Source organism: Clarias gariepinus, chromosome 5 (assembly GCF_024256425.1).
Source record: "Clarias gariepinus isolate MV-2021 ecotype Netherlands chromosome 5, CGAR_prim_01v2, whole genome shotgun sequence".
NCBI lineage: Eukaryota > Metazoa > Chordata > Actinopteri > Siluriformes > Clariidae > Clarias > Clarias gariepinus.
The window spans coordinates 7,658,420-7,676,929 of NC_071104.1; the positions used below are offsets into that span (position 1 = coordinate 7,658,420).

At 38.0% G+C, this 18,510-nt stretch overlaps 1 protein-coding gene across 1 annotated transcript in view; it reads left to right on the forward strand.

Moving 5' to 3' along the window:
- Window positions 1-18,510, forward strand: part of LOC128524001 (dynein axonemal heavy chain 7-like) — a 92,453-nt gene that overhangs the window by 9,079 nt on the left and 64,864 nt on the right. Inside the window, exons 2-15 of the mRNA XM_053496263.1 lie at window positions 5,822-5,954; window positions 6,364-6,436; window positions 6,664-6,844; window positions 7,259-7,331; window positions 7,528-7,653; window positions 7,788-7,907; window positions 14,697-14,880; window positions 15,670-15,849; window positions 15,996-16,268; window positions 16,638-16,765; window positions 17,102-17,180; window positions 17,285-17,506; window positions 17,746-17,892; window positions 18,132-18,452. Of these exons, the coding sequence (XP_053352238.1) occupies window positions 5,822-5,954; window positions 6,364-6,436; window positions 6,664-6,844; window positions 7,259-7,331; window positions 7,528-7,653; window positions 7,788-7,907; window positions 14,697-14,880; window positions 15,670-15,849; window positions 15,996-16,268; window positions 16,638-16,765; window positions 17,102-17,180; window positions 17,285-17,506; window positions 17,746-17,892; window positions 18,132-18,452 (2,240 nt within the window). The remainder of the gene's footprint in view (window positions 1-5,821; window positions 5,955-6,363; window positions 6,437-6,663; window positions 6,845-7,258; window positions 7,332-7,527; window positions 7,654-7,787; window positions 7,908-14,696; window positions 14,881-15,669; window positions 15,850-15,995; window positions 16,269-16,637; window positions 16,766-17,101; window positions 17,181-17,284; window positions 17,507-17,745; window positions 17,893-18,131; window positions 18,453-18,510) is intronic.

Below are 18,510 nucleotides of genomic sequence, written 5' to 3' on the forward strand. Positions count from 1 at the left end.
ATTCATTTCCATTTTTATTTATATTTGCACATTTGCACACTTCCGGACTTTCCAGTAGTTCCATTTCTGTCTTTTGTACAGATAGGGTTTATATTTCTTACATAAAAAAAAAAAAAAAATGTTTTACTTTCTTATAGTTGCAGCTATTTATTTCTCTTTCTTATTTCTTGTTGATTGTTTAAAAAAAAAATTAAGGTCACAGGCGGTCGTATAAGCATTTCACTGCATATCGTACTGTGTATGTAACAAATAAAATTTTTATTTTAATTTGAAGACCATTCATGGAACGTAAGACCAAAATTAGCATATAGTGATCTGTCTATTCATTTTTGAAGGTTTATTTTTTATTGTCTACCTAACTTTTTTTAGTAAGCCATGCTGGTTTGCACTTTCAGTTTGTTTTCTCCACACACTTTGTCTATACACAATAAGCTATTGCATTGATTGGCTCTGTTGATTGACAGATACAGCCACACCTACCACACACACCTTTACTAGTATACAGTATTAATTATTCTTATTTATCAGAAAAGCATCAGCCATATAGAAATGTCACTCAGTCCGGATCCTGTCCACCATTTAGTGATTCTTAAATTTATTGAGGTTTTTGGTTATGAGTTTATGCACAGCTCTCTAAGGTCCCACCACGCCATTTCAGCTGGGTTGAGGGCTAGACTTTGACTAGGCCATTCCAAAACCTTAATTCATTTCTTTTTCAGCCATTCTGATGTAGATTACTAGTGTGCTTCTGATCCTTTTTCTATCATTGTCCTGCTGTATCCCATGAGCAAGATTAGCTTCCTTGTGATATTTTATAAGAATTTGTGTTCAACTTAACTCCTCAAAGTATGAGTGTGTTGTGCAACAGAAAAGAAATCCTTGCCAAGTAGGACTTGCCAAAGACTTCATGTGGAGTAAAAAAAAAAAAAAATAAAAAAAAATAATAATAATACATTTTATTTGATGGCGCCTTTCAAGACACCCAAGGACACCTTACAGCAGAAACACATGCAATAAAACACCAATAAATAAAATAGTAGCCTACATTTTGGTGCTTTAATTACATAATAATAATAATAATAATAATAATAATAATAATAATATATTTTTAATATAATATTTTTTTAATTAAATCATATTTTTATCATAGTCCTCCCACCTCCTAACATGATGGTCGGTAAACAGGGTTCCATCCAGGGTGCATTCCTGCCTTACTCCCAGTGATTCTGGAAAAGGTTCTGGAGTCACTATTATCCTGACCAAGATAAAAAGCTTGCTGATTATAAATAAATAAAATCAAATTTTAATTGTATTTAAATTAAAACAAAGTGTAAAGCAAAACAAGATGTTAACAAACTAGGGATCATTGCAGCAAAATGGCCCCAAAGCATCATAAAATTATGTATGATTTGTATGCATTTTATCATTAAACATGACGATTTGTGCGGCCAAAGGCATAATTAGACCACACCATGACTGAACGAATAGTGCGCAATTTTTCAAATAAAACTCTTACACATTTATAATTAAATATTTGTAACACAAATGCCGACCGTGACCATTAATTATTATGCAGTTTTTTTTTTCTGTAGCTAGTTAAAAGTGCTGGTCCGTCTTTTCACTATTCATAACTATGATGATTGCGTCATAATGGGAAGAGTGACCTTATTTAATCACGTCACTTTGACTAGATTCATGGCAAATCTTACAAGGTTAATTATTTTATGTATGAGAAGATTATCTTTGTTGGTAAGTTAATTTGTGCATTTTTAAAAAGTAATAGTAAATTCGGTCCGCCTTGACGTTTATACGAGCTGTCGGCGTTCCTATTAATCATTTTATAAACCACCATAATAGGCGTCAACCTTAGTAAACAATCATCTTAAATTACTTTACTAAAGCGTCTAAGTGTTATCTTTTAGATTTAGTATAGCTTAAAACCCGAATAAAACGGTATTAAGGTTTAATATTGTTAGTGTAATTAACCGTTTGTATAAACAAACAATTAATAAATCAAAATCACGTCTTGATACTAAAATTAATTAATTGCTACTTTAAAGTAATTTCTTTACTACAATTTTTAAAGAATTGTTTAGGAAATGATTGAGTACACGACTTTAAATGAGCCTGTGTGATTCAGGCTACAGTTTATATGGTTACGCCGTAATTAATTAAAATCCTTTTCTTTCACCATCCACCTTATACAGACAGTACTGCTTATGTACATGCAAATAACCGCTGCGGAGCAAGGAAAAAAAGTTTCTGCATTCAAAAGAATATCTTAAAAAAAAAAAAAAAACAGTTAGTTTCCAGAATCTTCTAAGGACTTTGTTGAAGATGGATCCATTTTCATGCATGCAAAACCCAGAAGCTTTCTTTTTCTCTTTTATTGTATTTAATAAGTATTAAAAACCTATTAGTCAGTTTAAATATTAGCCAGTTTTAATATAAGGAAATAGTAAATGGAACTGATGTTGATTAATCTTTTTGTTTTTGACAGACTTCATGAGGATGTTTGAATCTGTATACGAGTGCATTTAGAATTTAATATCATGGATAGTAAGGTAAGACAGGGTTCCATCCAGGGTGCATCCCTGCCTTAATTGTTTTGCATTGTTTGAGTTGATTAATCAACTTAAACAATGCAATACATTTTCGTGCACTTTCAACTTTCCGAAATGTTTTTTATTTATACATTTCATAATTTCGTTTACATTCACTCACAGATCATATTTGGGCTTATACTTAGCAGCAAAACATGCTCAAGCCGCTAGAGGGCAGTGTGAGACTGACAATAAATACCTGTGTACTTTGTGTTATTCAATCGTTTTATAGTCAATTAATCTTTAGCAGTGGTGTCAAAAGTATTCACATTCATTACTTGAGTAGAAGTATGGCTACTAGGGTTTAAAAAGACTTCTTTAGAAGTTGAAGTATCAACTCAAGCTTTTTACTTAAGTAAAAGTGTAAAAGTACTGGTTTCAAAACTACTTAAAGTATAAAAGTAAAAGCAGATGATTGGGGTCATTAAGGATAAAAGCTTAGGCTGTGTACCCAGGGCAGGCTTAGTAAAAATTAGCCTTGTTTGGTTGAAAAATTATATATTTCATTCCTCTTACCTTCCTGGTGCTGTTACCTTCCTCGCTGGTGCTTGGTTGTGACATTTTGCTCGAATCTTAAGTCTCTATCACGAACATCTTTGTCTACTTATCACAACCTTATACCCCTATCCAGGGCCGGCCTAAGCCTTCGGGGGCCCTAAGCATAATCTTATTTGGGGGCCCCTCTGTGCCACCAATATGACTAATTATTGTCAATCCTTTATTGTTTACCCACTATAAATCTAACACACCCAATATAAATGTTTGTTTTTTTTGGGAGCTGTTGCTGACATCATAACAATGTTTTTACCCTTGCTATGATCTTTAATTGTAACAGTGGCAAAACTATAGTCTGTAGTCAGATGTTATTTTGCACTTTAACATTCAAAGTCTTGCAGTACCAGTTGGCATACTTAATGTGGTGTACTGAAAAGTGGCAAAATAAACTAGTAGACAATGATTGTACTGTAAACACTTCAACCACTTTATTTTATTTGTAGTTGATTGTATTGTACATTTTTTTACATGTTGCAAAAAATAATTAAACAATACAATATAATAAATAATAAAATATAAAGCTAAATACTAAAGAACTACAAATTAGTCAAATACAAACATATATGAAAAGACAAACTAACTCAACATTCCACCTCAATATTCCACTTTCCTTAGAATTTGTGTTTCCTTGCTTTTCTGGAGGCAAAGTCATTTATGATATCATTATAAGATATCTGACTGGCAATTTTGTTATTAATACCAATTAGTGCAAGTCCACTCAGTCTTTCTTGGACCATGAAAGATCTCAAATGGTTTTTGATCAGTTTGAGTTTGGAAAAGCTCTGCTCTGCAGATGCAACAGTCACAGGGAGAGTGCAGGCTATCCGGAGAGCAACCCAAAGATTCGGGTACAACTCACAGATCTCATTTTGAGAGAGTTAAGTGAGAAGGTCAAATGCAGTCATCTTTTCTTTGGGGGAGTTCTGGAAGACTCTCCATCTCTGATTTTGTCCGTCTCATCCTTTGCACGAGCATGAATTGACAAGCTGTTAGCTGCAATTTAGCCTCGTTAAGTTTATACTCATTTTTTAAACTTACCTTTATCTTGCTGTTTTTTCTCTTCCTCTGATTTCTTCCGTTTTTTTCTGCACCAGAAAGATATATCATTTTTTGTAAGATTATTAATTGTTTTGCTGCAGTGACACTGCTTCTTCAATAAATTTAAGTTAACTTCCCTCAGGCATTGTATGGCTGTCATACTCCAACTGTGCATGCATCCTGCAGCAGCCAGTTAAAATAACATTGCGTTGTTTTTTAAAATTGAATAATGGATTTCATTACCAATATGATATCAACTAAAATATTAAACGTATATAAAGGAAAAAAAAAAAAAAAACTATGTAATTTTATGTACTCTTGGGGGACCCCTGGTGGCCATGGGGTCCTAAGCAGCCGCTTAGTTCGCTTATGCCTTGGGCCGGCTCTGCCCCTATCTTTGCCTATGCGCTTTGAGTCCCGGTAAGATGGCACCGTGAGCTGCCGCGATTGCCCGCCGACGTTCCGCTAATGTTCCGTGAAGTTCTGCAAGGTCTTTATTCAAACGTCCTTGCTGGAGCGTGTGACGTGACGTCATGTGCAGGTGCGATGGATCGCGTACCAACCAATAGGGTGTCCGAATGTTTATATCTCTCATCCAACCACAATCTAATTCCCTCCATCCGGATGGCGCGATTTATGCGGATGTTTTTTTTTGTTTTGTTTTTTTTAAATAGGAGTAACGAGGCTATTTTTAAAATGTAAGGAGTAGAAAGTACAGATAATTGCGTGAAAATGTAGAGTAAAAGTAAAAAGTCAGCTGAAAAATAATTACTCCAGTAAAGTATAGATACCCAAAATTTCTACTTAAGTAAAAGAAGTATTTGTACTTCGTTACTTGACACCTCTGATCTTTAGTCATTATTATTCACAATACAGATCCAGATTCATAATACAGGACTACATTTGACATTTTTATTATACGATATATCCGTTATATACTGTACATTATATGCATTATATGCAAAAATATCAACTGAATATTTCTTTCACTTACATGTGTTGTCATATAAAATGATCCATACAAAGCAGAAAAGACTCCCAAGTGTGTTGAATGTGTTCACATTCAACTACATGTGAAAGATATTAGACACAGTGATGTTATACACACTAATGAGTTAAGGATGTCTTTAAAACTTTTCATGCTTAAGCTGCATCTCGAATAGAATTTTTTTTTTAAGGTTTTAAAGAAAATAAATCATTATTCCAAAAAAAATAAAAAATTCTCCATGCAGGATACAGGTGGAAAAAATCCGTCTGCGGAAGAATTCCCAGAGCCATCCTTAAATTGCCTGCCACAATATCTAGGGGTGAGTGATTAAGGGGCACAATTAATTAATTTTTAAGTTATAAAGCAGTATTGTTTCAGTGTTTGTATGAACAGATATTCACTCATGTAATGGCCTTGTCCCCTTAGGGTTGTGAGAGACCTGTGTCCATGACGGAATGGAAACCGGATGCTTCGATTTTCAGTAAGGAGACCACTTTACATCATATTCATAAAATATGAAAATGCCAGTAGAGATAATAACCTCAAATTTCACCAATTACAATTATTTATATTGCTACTGATAGGGAAGAATTCTTGAGTTGTGTGAAGTTCAACTGATTACTTTTTTCCCCGTTAGAAGTACCAAGTTGGATCAAGCCATCAGACAGCAGAAGATGCAGTACAGTCACGACTACTGATTTCTTCGAACAATATACAGACATGATAAAAGACCGCGCGGAGCTTCGCAGGAATCTTGTCAATATGTTCTTGTAATTATTATTTTTCGAAATTGTCAGAACCCATAACATTACCAAATTCTTAATGAGTATTTCATTTATATATTAACCCTTAACCCTCAACTGCTAAGATGCAAGTCGCACTAGATAAGGCCGTTTGCCAAATTCTGAAACGTAAATGTGAGTTTTCTTTCAGCAATGGTAAAACAATCTCATTTTTTTCTATTATTCACTAACCTAACTTTTTTTTTTTTTTTTGTCATTAAATGTTAACAGAGCAGGAGCCGTAAATAGACCATCCATAAGTGTGGACCCTTAAGCGTGCATAAAAAGTTAACTTTGAGAAAATAATTATACTATGTCTTATCTTAAGGACTATATCTTTAAATGCTATATTTATAATTTATTAATAATATTTTTTTCTCCACTTTGATTGGCATAGGGGGGAGGAATCAGACACAAAAGAAGGCTTACAAGAGCCACACAGTTCTCAAACACCATCTGCAAAAATGGTGGTAAGTACTGTAGTTGCTACAGTATAAACAAAACTGCATTTTATTCTGCATGAAAAAATGTTCATGTTTGATAAAAAATAATACATTTAGAAACAGAATGCTGAATGATCTACACTATGATTGCCGTTGAATTAATCATGAAATAGTCTTGTATTGTAACATAATATTCATGCAGCAGTAAAAATATAACCTTAAGTATGTAATTTTTTTTCTCAATTTTTCCCCAGAAATATAATAACTTTATTCAATACGGAATTGATATGCTGTACTTGGGCTCTATGGAAAATTCCTGGATGGAGGCAATCTTGAGCCGCGTACCATATCACCTGAAGAGATTAACAAGATTCACTGAGGTTCTCACAGATGAGATAATAGATGAGTATCGGCTGAGCGAAAAAAAAGCTATACGTAAGCAATGTGTTATATTTCATATCATATATACTGTGTATATAAAATATATATATACTGTATACGTATGTATATAAACTGATGGAGGAGAGCATGCTTCACCTATACTTCACCTATAAAATGTAGCACTACAACTCTTTCTAGCAGTACTTATAGCTTTAATTAATAATCTATTCTTTATACCCTTACATTAAATGGATCATTTATTGATCATCTGGATTGTCTGCATAGCCAACGCTAAGGAATTTTAACAAATTGTGTTTTTTTCACTTGCAACTTTTATGATTATGCAATTTAGAAAAAAATAATAGTGTATGATGGTAAATTGTTATTTCAAATGAATTATATGCTAGTTTGTATTGCCCACCCATGAATAGTTAGCAATAACAACATCAACACCCCTCCCTTTTGCAGTGGATTTTTTGCTACAAGAACAGAAACAGATGGACGACCAGAAAGAGGACACACTTCCACCTCACAGACAAGAGTACGAATACCAATCTCACAGAATTCCAATTAACTCCAGCTTGATTTTATTATTATTTTTTTATTCCTTTAATACCACCAACTAAACTGCCTTTATTAATACGTCTGCCATTAGGTGATGGAGACACAATATCTTACGAAGGAGTGATTAAACATTTGTAGGATTTATATAGAATTTGGCTTACAATGTCTTTCAGGATAGCAGTTATACCCAAACCATGGGAAGCATCTTTCTATCAGGTGCTAAATGTGATGAGACAGAATCTCCATGCCATCAACCCCATCATGCAGTCTGTGATGAAGCTGTGGCATATGTCCTTCAAGTAAGTCTAAACACTGTTCTGTATATATGTTTATGTCCTGCTTTTTGGAAGTTTTAAGAATTAAAGGAGAGGAACATAAATGTTGTCTTCAATTCTTCTTTTGTCTCTGTTTTCATCTTCATCTTTTTACTCAGAGATTTACGTCTTCTGGATGTAACAGAGTGCCATACACAAGAGGAGGCTTTGGAGCTTTTTGTCTTTCAGCAGATTGTCAACAGACACGTTGAAAGTGCTCAGGCCACTCTGCTAAACAAGTAAGCAAATGGCTATTTTTTTACTTTTACCTCCCAGCAGATACTACCAATAAAATCTTATGTCCTTATAATTTAGATTAAAACATAGGCTTTTTTTTTAGATGTTTAATTATAATTAAATGCTGAATTAATGCTAAAAACAATTATTTGGTTCAACTATTCTCAATTTCTATAATTCACATAGATATTTATGTGAATGTAAGAAATAGAAATTTTCTAGATTTATGTAATATACAGAGTTACAGAAAAATGTATACACACTTCAGAAAAAGAATTATGTATGGTATATTATATTGATATAATATAAATAATATTATCATATTGTTATTATAATATTACCATATCTATCAATATATAATCTATAGCTATTTTTGAAACATCTCCTGGATGCACTGGGACGCATGATCAGTGATTTTCCTGAGGTCATCGAGTGTTTCGGGTCTCGCAACATCATACACCCTCAACCAGTCGACCCAGCCGGGGGTGATCAGGCCCCAACTTGCGTCCCAGTAGCAGCCCACGGATCTGCCCTTTTTATCCAAAGCCACCGTGTGGCCTTCTCAGCGGCTTCACTTGCGGACTTAATGGCCCTCTTCTTTGCTGCTCCTATGATGCCCAGGCGGCTCAGAACCTTGCACAGTGATCTTCCTGCAAATCCCCTGCAGCCTACCTCTATGAGCTTGTAGAAGGTCCTCCAGCCTCCCTCCTTGCACTCCTCCACCAGTTCCTGGTACTTAGCCCTCTTCCTCTCATTGGCCTCCTAAATGTTTTCCTCCCAGGGCACTGTCAACTCCAATATGATCAGCTGTTTTGAAGACTGAGAGGTCATGATCATATCTGGCTGGAGGGTTGTTATTGCAATGTGCTGGGGGAACTTCAGCTGTTTCCCCAGATCCACCTACAGCTGCCAGTCAGATGGCCTGTTGATATCTGTTGGTGTGCCCTTGGGTTTTTCACCAGCTTTAACAAAGGAGATTACCTTCTTCTGAGCATGTTGTTTTTTGCTGTAGCTGATGGCTGAGGCTAGACTCTCAGTGACTGCCTTAAGCACCTGGTCATGGCGCCACCGATAGCGGCCGTCCGCCAGAGCCTTTACGCAGCCACTGAGGAGGTGTTCCAAAGAACCTCTGCCGGAGCACAGAGGGCAGCAGGGTGTCTCACTTTTCCCCCACACATGGAGGTTCGCTGGGCTTGGTAGGGCATCATAGATGGACTCCACCAGGAAGCGGACCGGCTGGAAGTCTGGCTGCAAGATGTTTGCCCAGGTAATCCTTCGCTGCAGTACACTCTCCCACCTCGTCCACGCTCCCTGTTGCCATAGTCCCATTGCCCTACTCACTCGCTCTTCCTCCACACCCGCTCTAACTTCTTCCTGGATCAGATGGTGCCTTTCCTTTCCTCGGGACTGGCTCATGAGGGTCTTTGGGAAGTAGCCCAAACCTGCTCTACCTGTTGCCACAGTGCCCAGCAGTGCCTTCTGTCTTAGGCGCGACTCTGCCAGCTTCACTGCTTCCCCAGCCCTCCACTTCCTTCCTGTCCTCACCTCAATACCTGCTGCTGACACCTTGCAGTCCTTTGAGTCCCTATACTGTACTGTACGGTGCGTGCCACCATAAACTCTTCTTTGAGGCCACTAAGAGGCAGCTGCAGAATGTTGCTTGTTCCATACAGGGCAGCGCTGGTGAGGTTGCGAGTAAGGCCCAGCCACTTTCGAAGAAAGCTGCTGATCCTTCTCTCTCGGGTCTCAACTGCTGTCATTGGGACTGCATAAATCAGCAGAGGCCACAGAATGCGGGGTAGTATTGAATGCTGGTAGATCCAGGCTTTGAACCTACCGGGCAAGCCAGACTTGTCTACCTTGGAGAGCCAGGTGCCGAGCTCTAAACTGGCCTTCTGGATGGCTGCTGAATCCTTCAGGCTGGAGTTGAACTGTTTTCCCAAGCTCTTGATGGGTTGCTCTGTGATGGTTGGGATGACAATTCCTGAGATGGAAAAACGAAACTTGTTGATCACCTTCCCCTTCTTCAGCACCATGGACCTTGATTTGGAAGGCTTAAAAGTCATCCTTGTCCAGCTGATGATTCTTTCGAGCCCTTGTAAGATCCACCTGCACCCTGGTACTGATGTTGTTGTTACTGTGAGGTCATCCATATAGGCTCTGATGGGGGGTTGTCGCACACCAGACTTAGTCAGAGGCCCTGTGCACTCCACCTCGGCTGACTTGACCACCATATTCATGGCTAGGGAAAAGGGGACAACAGAGATGGTGCAGCCTGTAATTCCAGTTTGATGTTTCGGACCCAGAAGTGACTCTCATCCTAAAGTTATTATAATAATCCAGAATGAGGTCCTTGATTTTTCTTGGAACATGGTGGATGTGCAGAGCGAGCTCTATCAGCTTATGTGGTATGGACCCATAGGCGTTCGCCAGGTCCAACCACAACACATGCAACATTACAGTGGTTAATCAATCGGACTGTAGGTCCTACCGTCGCCGCGCTCGGCGGTACCGTTTGGCTTTGTGCGTTTGCTGGCTTTTACCGTTGAGTGGCGCTATATAACTACAGACTGACGCCTCGTGCCTTAGTTCATTCTCTGCTGGATTAATGAGACACAGAGTTTTAGAACTGCACGTAGTAGCGGATAAAATCAAGTAAAACATTGTAGTAAAACAAATTTATAATCACAGAACTAAAATGACGATACAAATGTAGAATTTAAATTAAATTTAATCTTATTAGGATCAAATTTAAACAAAATAAATGTTAACACAGTGAGCCTTTAAATTTTATCACGTGTAATTAGAAAAGACGCGTGTAGGGTTTTGTGTCGTCTTATATCTTGTGTTCTTTAAATTTATAGTAGATTTATTAACTGAAATAAATGACCATAAAATTATAACATTGTCAGGACGTTCTACTGCGTCAGCTGATGTTGGTCATTCAGCCCCGCTTGAGTTTTTGCGTTTATTATAAGAATGAAATGCAGTAGACTGTTATGATCTGTAACGGATTCGACCCATGTTGCACGGGCGGCACCATAAAGCACGGACACGAGGCGAGGTCTTACGGGAAAAGGGTCATTTATTTAGGTAAAATGGGGAAGGAAAGTGTTGGAGGGAGAAAGGAAAGAAAGGGATAAAGATTGTGCATGTGCAGTTCCGGGGGCTGTGCCACACTGGCATGCGGGCACACAGCTGACAATAAGTGTTGGTGCGCGGAGTGGCAGAACTGAGCACGCGGAGGCAGCGCTTCTCCCGCTGTCGATGGCCGGCGCGAGTCCTCGCTGACGTAAAAAAAATTAACACAAACGTCCTCGCAGCCTTTTCCTCTTCGGCAGCGGGGCTGCGAGGGCGGGCACGGTGGGGGAGTGAAGATGCCGCGGGAGCTCGCGCAGCTCTTTCTCGCGCTGTCCTCAGCGCGGAGATCAAAGGGCGGAATTCTAGTGTCCTTGTTTAAAGTGCCTGGCCGCGTCACATCTCCCCACTGACATGCTTCTTTCATATTCTCCATTACATCACGTACTTCCCAGACCTCAGACAAACCTCCGCGCCTTGCTTTTATAATGCGGAGCAAGCCCGAGATCATATTAACGTTAATTATCGCCAGCCGGCACAAATAAGCGGCCCCGTCCCTTTGGTGCCTATTCAGGGAGCCTACGGAGTGAGGGAGTAGTTATAGTAGATTTGGGCGTACACCCATCACACGCGCACGCCGTGGCAGATCATCATAATTGTCCTAAACTTGTATTTCATAAGGTTTTCCGAGCGGTGGTACAGCGCAACGGGGGTCATTATTTACTATTAAACATTAAACGAATTTACAAAACTTTATACGTGCGATTAAGCGCTGATTCTACATAGGAAAGTAAAGAAGAGGATCCTGATGCTCAACATTCCGGAGACCAAACCCCATTTAAATTAAATTAACAAATATTGCATGTAAATAACAATAGCCCACGTTTAAAAAAGCATTTTTATTTAGATTATAAAAAAATAATCCTGCATCTGTTTAGGTGTTCCAGCTGCCACTGTTCTAAAATTCAAATTAAATCAAATCTTATTAGGATCAAATTTAAGCACAATAAATGTGTGAGCCAGTGAGCCTTTTGATTTTATCACTTGTAATTAGAAAAAAAGCGTGTATGGATTTGTGTCATCTTATTTCTTGTGTTCTTTAAATTTATAGTAGATTTATTAACTGAAATAAATGACCATAAAATTAAAACAGTGTTAGGACGTTCTACTGCGTCAGCAGATGTCGGTCTTTCAGCCCCGCTTGTGTTTTTGCGTTATTATAAGAATGAAATGCAGTAGACTGTTATGATTTGTAACGGGTTCGACCCATGTTACTCAAACAACTCAGTTCAGGTGTAAGTAAATGTCTGTGCTGTTTGGGGGAGGGACGTGCTAATGATTTGTTCGGCTCTGTGTGTGTGTGTGTGTGTGTGAGAGAGAGGGGGGTGTCGCGGTCGTTTTCAGTGAAACAAAGGCTCAGCTGAAAAATGTTAGGCACATCAGTCACTTAACCCCCAATAAAAGGTATTTGAGTGTTATGATAGTTGTAATATAACAGATGCGCACTGAATACTAAACCTAAACCAGGCACGGAGATTAATGAACCAAGATAGCCCCCATACCCGTTAAAAAAAAACAAAAAAAACAAATAATATTATTGTGTATAGACTGATTAAAAACAATGCAATTTATGCTATCATAAGGAAAATAAGTTCTTCCATTCCAATGATTAAAAAAGGTAACAATGTCAACTTTAGAATCTAGAATCCAGGAGATTAAAATTACACAAATTGAAATCACTGAAAGTCTCCAGAAGAGCCTCAGATTCAAGAGGTTTTTAAAGTGGGGAGAAATGCATTTCAGTTCCTCTGAATGTATAGGTGAGAACAGCCGATTCACACCTGGGGAGGGTGAATCATTTGTATTTGAATGTTGTCTGGCATTGTAAAGCACTATAGTGACACTAAAAGAACAACCCAGGATTAATGGGAATTCTTATACTGCATAAACATTATTTAGCACCAAAAACTTCCTCGCGTTTGGGAAAACTATGCGTGCGGTTGAGCGCTGGTTAGACTATAGGAAATTAAATCGGAGGGTTTTTATTTAGACTATTAACAAAATAAGGCGTGCCAGCTGCCACTTTTTAGTTAGAAGTTTTCAATACAAAGCTTATAATGCCCACATGACATGACGGAATAAGGCACGGCTGGTGATGATTGGGGTTTGTTGGGTTACAGTGGATTTTACTACACAGTGTGAGTGCAATGGCCATCCGTCTGCTCGCGCTGACTCTGCTCTCCTCGGATGGTACCGCCCCCCTCCCACCTCTCGCTCCTTTGAAGTTACTGGGGCGCGTTCCATTTGCCTTGCTTGCATGCCGCACTTCCGCGTTGTTGCACGCGCGCTGCATACACAGCGCGTAGTAAAATCCACTGTAGCCCAACAAACCCCGAGTATTTTCTAGCGCGGAGTGCAAGGCCGGGCAACGATAGTAACGATAGCTCACCAGTCATGTGTAATTCTGCGGTCCCGCTGCTTCGCATGTCTGAAGGGGAGGCCGCCTAACTAGTGAGCGAGGAGCGATATTGATTTGGGCGCACGCCGTGACAGGCTGAAAAAACTGTGTCAGATTAATGTGCAAAAACTATATAATAAAACTATATAAGACTACATGCCTTTATAAGACTTAACTTTTATTTAAGCGCACTCACAATAACGAAAAAACGTTGTGATTTTGTAAGTGTTGTAAGCTGTGCTGCTCTGTATTGTTTTTGGTAACCTTGAGCGCGTCAGAAAATAAACGCAAACGTTTATTTAAAGTCTGCTTGCTGTTTTCCCGACGCGTTCATAATCATTATTCTACTTCTGCCGGTGCACTCTGGAAAACTTAATGCATGCGGCTGAGCGCTGATTAAAACTATGGAGTAAATTAAAGAGTAGAATCACGATTCTGAAGTCCTGAGCCCAAACATCATTTAAATTAAATTAACAAATACTATAAGTAAAAAAAAAAACAATAGCCCACGTTTAGAAACCGTTTATAAATTCTTTCCGACATGAGTTGGCCCGGTGGTATGCGCAGAGCGCCGGGAGATTTCCTGAAGCTCAGAAATCACTGGGCATTTTTTCTAAATAGCCGCTATCTTTAATAACTTATGGAGGTTTTGAGCTGTATACACACGCATTCCTGCCTAAACAACTCTTAAAACTACACCTGTGACACAATAACAGTAATATTTCAAACATTCTGCAGGCTGATATTTGGAGAAAGGAAAGAATAATGAATAAACCAGTTGTTGGGTCAAAATAACCCAACCAGGTGTTCATTCGTAAACTACATCTCATATGAGCCAACATGAGCAACCCAACAATGTGTTTAAAGTACCTGAAATAATCCAGAACTTAAATAACAATAAACAGATACAGAGATACGCTGTATAACGGTCACTGTTGTATTTACGGCAACGAGCGAAAATGTCACTTTGCGCCACTTGGCGGCCATTTTACGAATGACTTTGAAATGCAACTAATTTATTTTGGCCGCTGACGTTTTTACGCGGCGGTGAGCGCGACGGTAATAACCATTCCGATTGATCAACTACTGTATATTAAATGCAACACATTTAATATAAAAATATTTATAGTAGTTTTTTTTTCCTGAAGTGTGTATAAATTTTTTGGCTGACTCTTATTATAGGAAGTGGTGGAAATAATGGGATAGTTTGTACTGTATAGCAGAGATACTGAAAAGAAACTCTTGGATAAAACAGGTGGATTCCTGAAGTGCAACAAATCTGCTATCAGGGAAGCCGGCGCAACTTGGTACCCGAAAGTACTGATCCACCACGGCTGCAATCGTTCTTCAACTGCATAGCTGCTCTAATGTCTTCTCAGCTCCAGAATCTGGCCTTGGAGTCTATTTATGACTACACACACCTAATAGTTCCAGATCCAGTGAGACATACATTGCATGCTATGTGCTGATGTTAACTTGTTAAACTTCCAGCTTATTATTGGGTTGTTACCCTTAATGCACAGTGCTGTGAATTGTTCAACAATAGCAGATATACTAATGGAAATGGTAACAGGCATGAGGAGAGAGAAGGATTAAGAGGTTACATTTTCATTGCTTAATATCACATTTAAAACACTGGCATGACTCAAATTTTCAACATCTACAGGTTTACCAGTCACTTCTGCGTCTCTAGTCAAAAACCCAGAGTAGGAATTTCCTTTAAAACAATGTTTAATGTACAGTAATGATGCATATACGTATAACATGTCCCTACATGCAGTTATCAACTCACTTCTCTTATGTGTATAAAGAGAGAATTATCAGTTTAGTCAAGTTTAGTTCGATTTTGTTGAGTGTTTAGCAAGTTACAATAATTTATTCAACCTAAAAAAAATCCATATTACAGTATAGAAAACACATTTGTCACTGCATTTTTTTAGTCCAGTAATACCAAATTTACTATTGTATGCAATATTGTAGCAACACTATCTGTAACAACATTTAATATTGTTGTTATATCATATGAGCCATATAGAAGAATCATGTTTCTATCATGATTCTTCTATATGGCTCATATTCAAACTAAGTGTTGTTGAATGTGTTTTCTGGGTAAATACTTCTCTTGTGTGTTTGTGCATCTTTTATTTTAAAACATGCTGCATTTAATGTCCTTAAAATGTTTTTGCTTTAACTTCATGTAATTAATTCATGTTGTCTTTTCTGTAAAGCATTCAGTAAAAGCCTATGAGCACCCTGGATTTGTTCTGCGGCTGGTCGTGAAGCAAAACAAGATCCTATTTGAACCAGAATTCGAGGACTTTGAAAACATTCTGGTTAAGGTCTATGATGCTATGTTGACCTGCATCAGCTCAGTGCCTCGAGTCGAGACAAATATGTACTCAGAATGGGTAAGAGTCATTCTTTTAAATTCAATTTATGAAAGCTTTATCTCAAGGAAATGGGACATTTTGCCCTCAAGAAAACACGATCTTGTTTCATACAATGATTACTATACATTTTCTACACAATGCTATATTTTGATTTTCTGTTGTAGCCAGGCACGGAGCATGCCAAAATCCTCAAACCTGTTATCCGGCCTGAGATGCTGCAGGCACAAAAGGATGAAATTCAGCGGGTGATACGTGAGGAGAGCATTTTGCCAACTAAACATGTGCACTTGTATGACAAATTTGCTCTGCTGGTATCGCAAGAGGCAAATCAGGATGTAGAGCAGTTCCTGATGAAGGAACACTCCTACCAGGAGTTAATAACGGAGGCAACACGCTACCAGGAGCTGGCTGATGAGATCCAGTATGACTACAGCAAGGTCATTTTGTGTGTTTTGAGGTCTTTTGTATTGTGTTTTGTCATTTGTTTGCATACTTATTAAGAGGCTTTTTTTATTTTCACCATATTTGCATTTTTTTCCTATTAGACTGGTAGGTGAGATGCAGTACATGAAACTGATGATTTATTTAGTGTTTTTTGAATTAGTTTAAAATCACACAAAAATTTATAACCATAACACAATAAAATAGTGTTTATTTAAAATTGGTTTTAAACAGACCAACAACTATGGAAGTGACAATACTATACAATCCTATAACTCAAATCAATATTTTATTAGTATGATTTGCGAAACATGTTTAATAGAGTTAGAGATTTAAACAGGGTTTGTCGTTGTTAAATCTGACAGGTTGTACGCATTGGTATGTTTGAATTACACTGCCAGGAGCTTATCCGTGTACTAGTAAATCGTGCGGAGGGACTCAGGGAGAAACTGGTCGCCCATCTGCTGAAGGACCACCAGACTTGCAGTAAAAAGTGAGTGCTAATATTTCTCTCACAGTTGGAATCCAATACACAATTCAAACCAAATAGATGACAATAGTGGTTTATCCATGACCAACAATAAAGCAAAAAAGAAACGGTTAACAAATAAAAAGAAAGTAGTTATTTGTAAGAAAAACATAAAAAAAACAAATACTGTATTTGTAACAGTGACTGGTTTAGTAACAGTCTAATCACACTTGTGAATCTTAACCACCCTTTCTTGACACATAATTTCAAGCATTTCATATATCTTAAAACAGTGCAATCTAATTCTATAGTAGTTCCTTACCCCTGTGTGTGTGTGTGTGTGTGTGTGTGTGTGTACAGATTATGTGAAGAATTTGAGAAGATCCAAGCAAAAGCCAAAAGCATTCCTTCTAACACACAAGAGCTTGTTGCTCTTAAGGTGATACTGTACTTCCAGATGTATTACCACTAATAAATGTTAGTGAAGTAGTGTTTTACTCCACTAAACTCTACTTCTGACCTCCTATTTTCCCTTCATTACAGGCCTACATCAAGAAGGTTAAAACGGAAGAGATGCCCAAAATGCAGCTCCAGCTCAGCGATTGCAGCAATCGTATCTGCTTCTTGGCTGGTTATGGAATTTCTTCAATAGATATAAACCTGAACAAAAAGCCCTACCAGTGTAACATGGGCATGACTTTCATCTTTACCAAGCATGAGGAGATTGTTATGGAGAAGACTATGGAATTTCAGGATTTCCTCAGGGTAAGGGACCTTACATAGGGACATCACAACAAAGAAACATTACCCAAATTTGGAGTAACCCAAATATTAATTTTGAAGGCCTATGTACGCAACTATCATGTATGCACTTTGGGAAACAAGAGACAGCAAACAACCTAAAGTAAACATAATTTGATGATGCACAAATTTACAACAGTTAGAACAAGGAGATGTGTTAGCATTTATGATCTGAAATTAATGACTTTATTTACTGCTCACAGCTGCGGTGCAAGAAATTTGTGGAAGACCTGGAAAGCTATGCCAAGCAGGTGGAGGAGTTTCCCTCTTTTGGGGATCCATCTCAACTCGGCATGTATTTAAAAAAGGCTCAGATCCTCAATTCCAGGCTGGAGACGGCCATGGAAAAAGTAAGTCAGGAAAAACACCAAGTTGTTTATTCATTCCAGTAAATGACTACATCTCATTAAAGCATTTAAATCATAAACTTCAACTGTTCAAATTAATCTCAGTTTCCTAGTTCTATATGTCCTGCATAACCTAATATCAACTTTGATAATGGCCAACATTATTATAAACATATATGCAGAAGCAGATTGACCTAAACATCTGATTCACCTCAGTTTTATTTTGATTTCTTCTCTGCAAGATTGATGGCTTTAATTTAGAGGAAGAAGTATTTGGATGGCCCATCACCCAGTACCCTCTACGTAAGACAGTCCATGACCAGCTGCTCCCCTACCTTCGCCTGTACCAGACCGCTACAGAGTTTCAGACTGAACATCGTCGTTGGCTTAAAGGCCCCCTCACGTCCCTCAACCCTGATAAAGTAGAGGGTGATGTTAGCAACTACTGGCGCTCATTCAACAAACTGGAAAAAAGTTTACAGGACTCACCAATGGCTCTTCAAATTCTTACTAATGTCAAGGCTCAAACTGAGGATTTCAAGCAGCACATCCCCTTAGTTCAGGTACTGCATACATATAAATGAATATTAAATATTTAGATGACTTAATGGATCAGCTGCC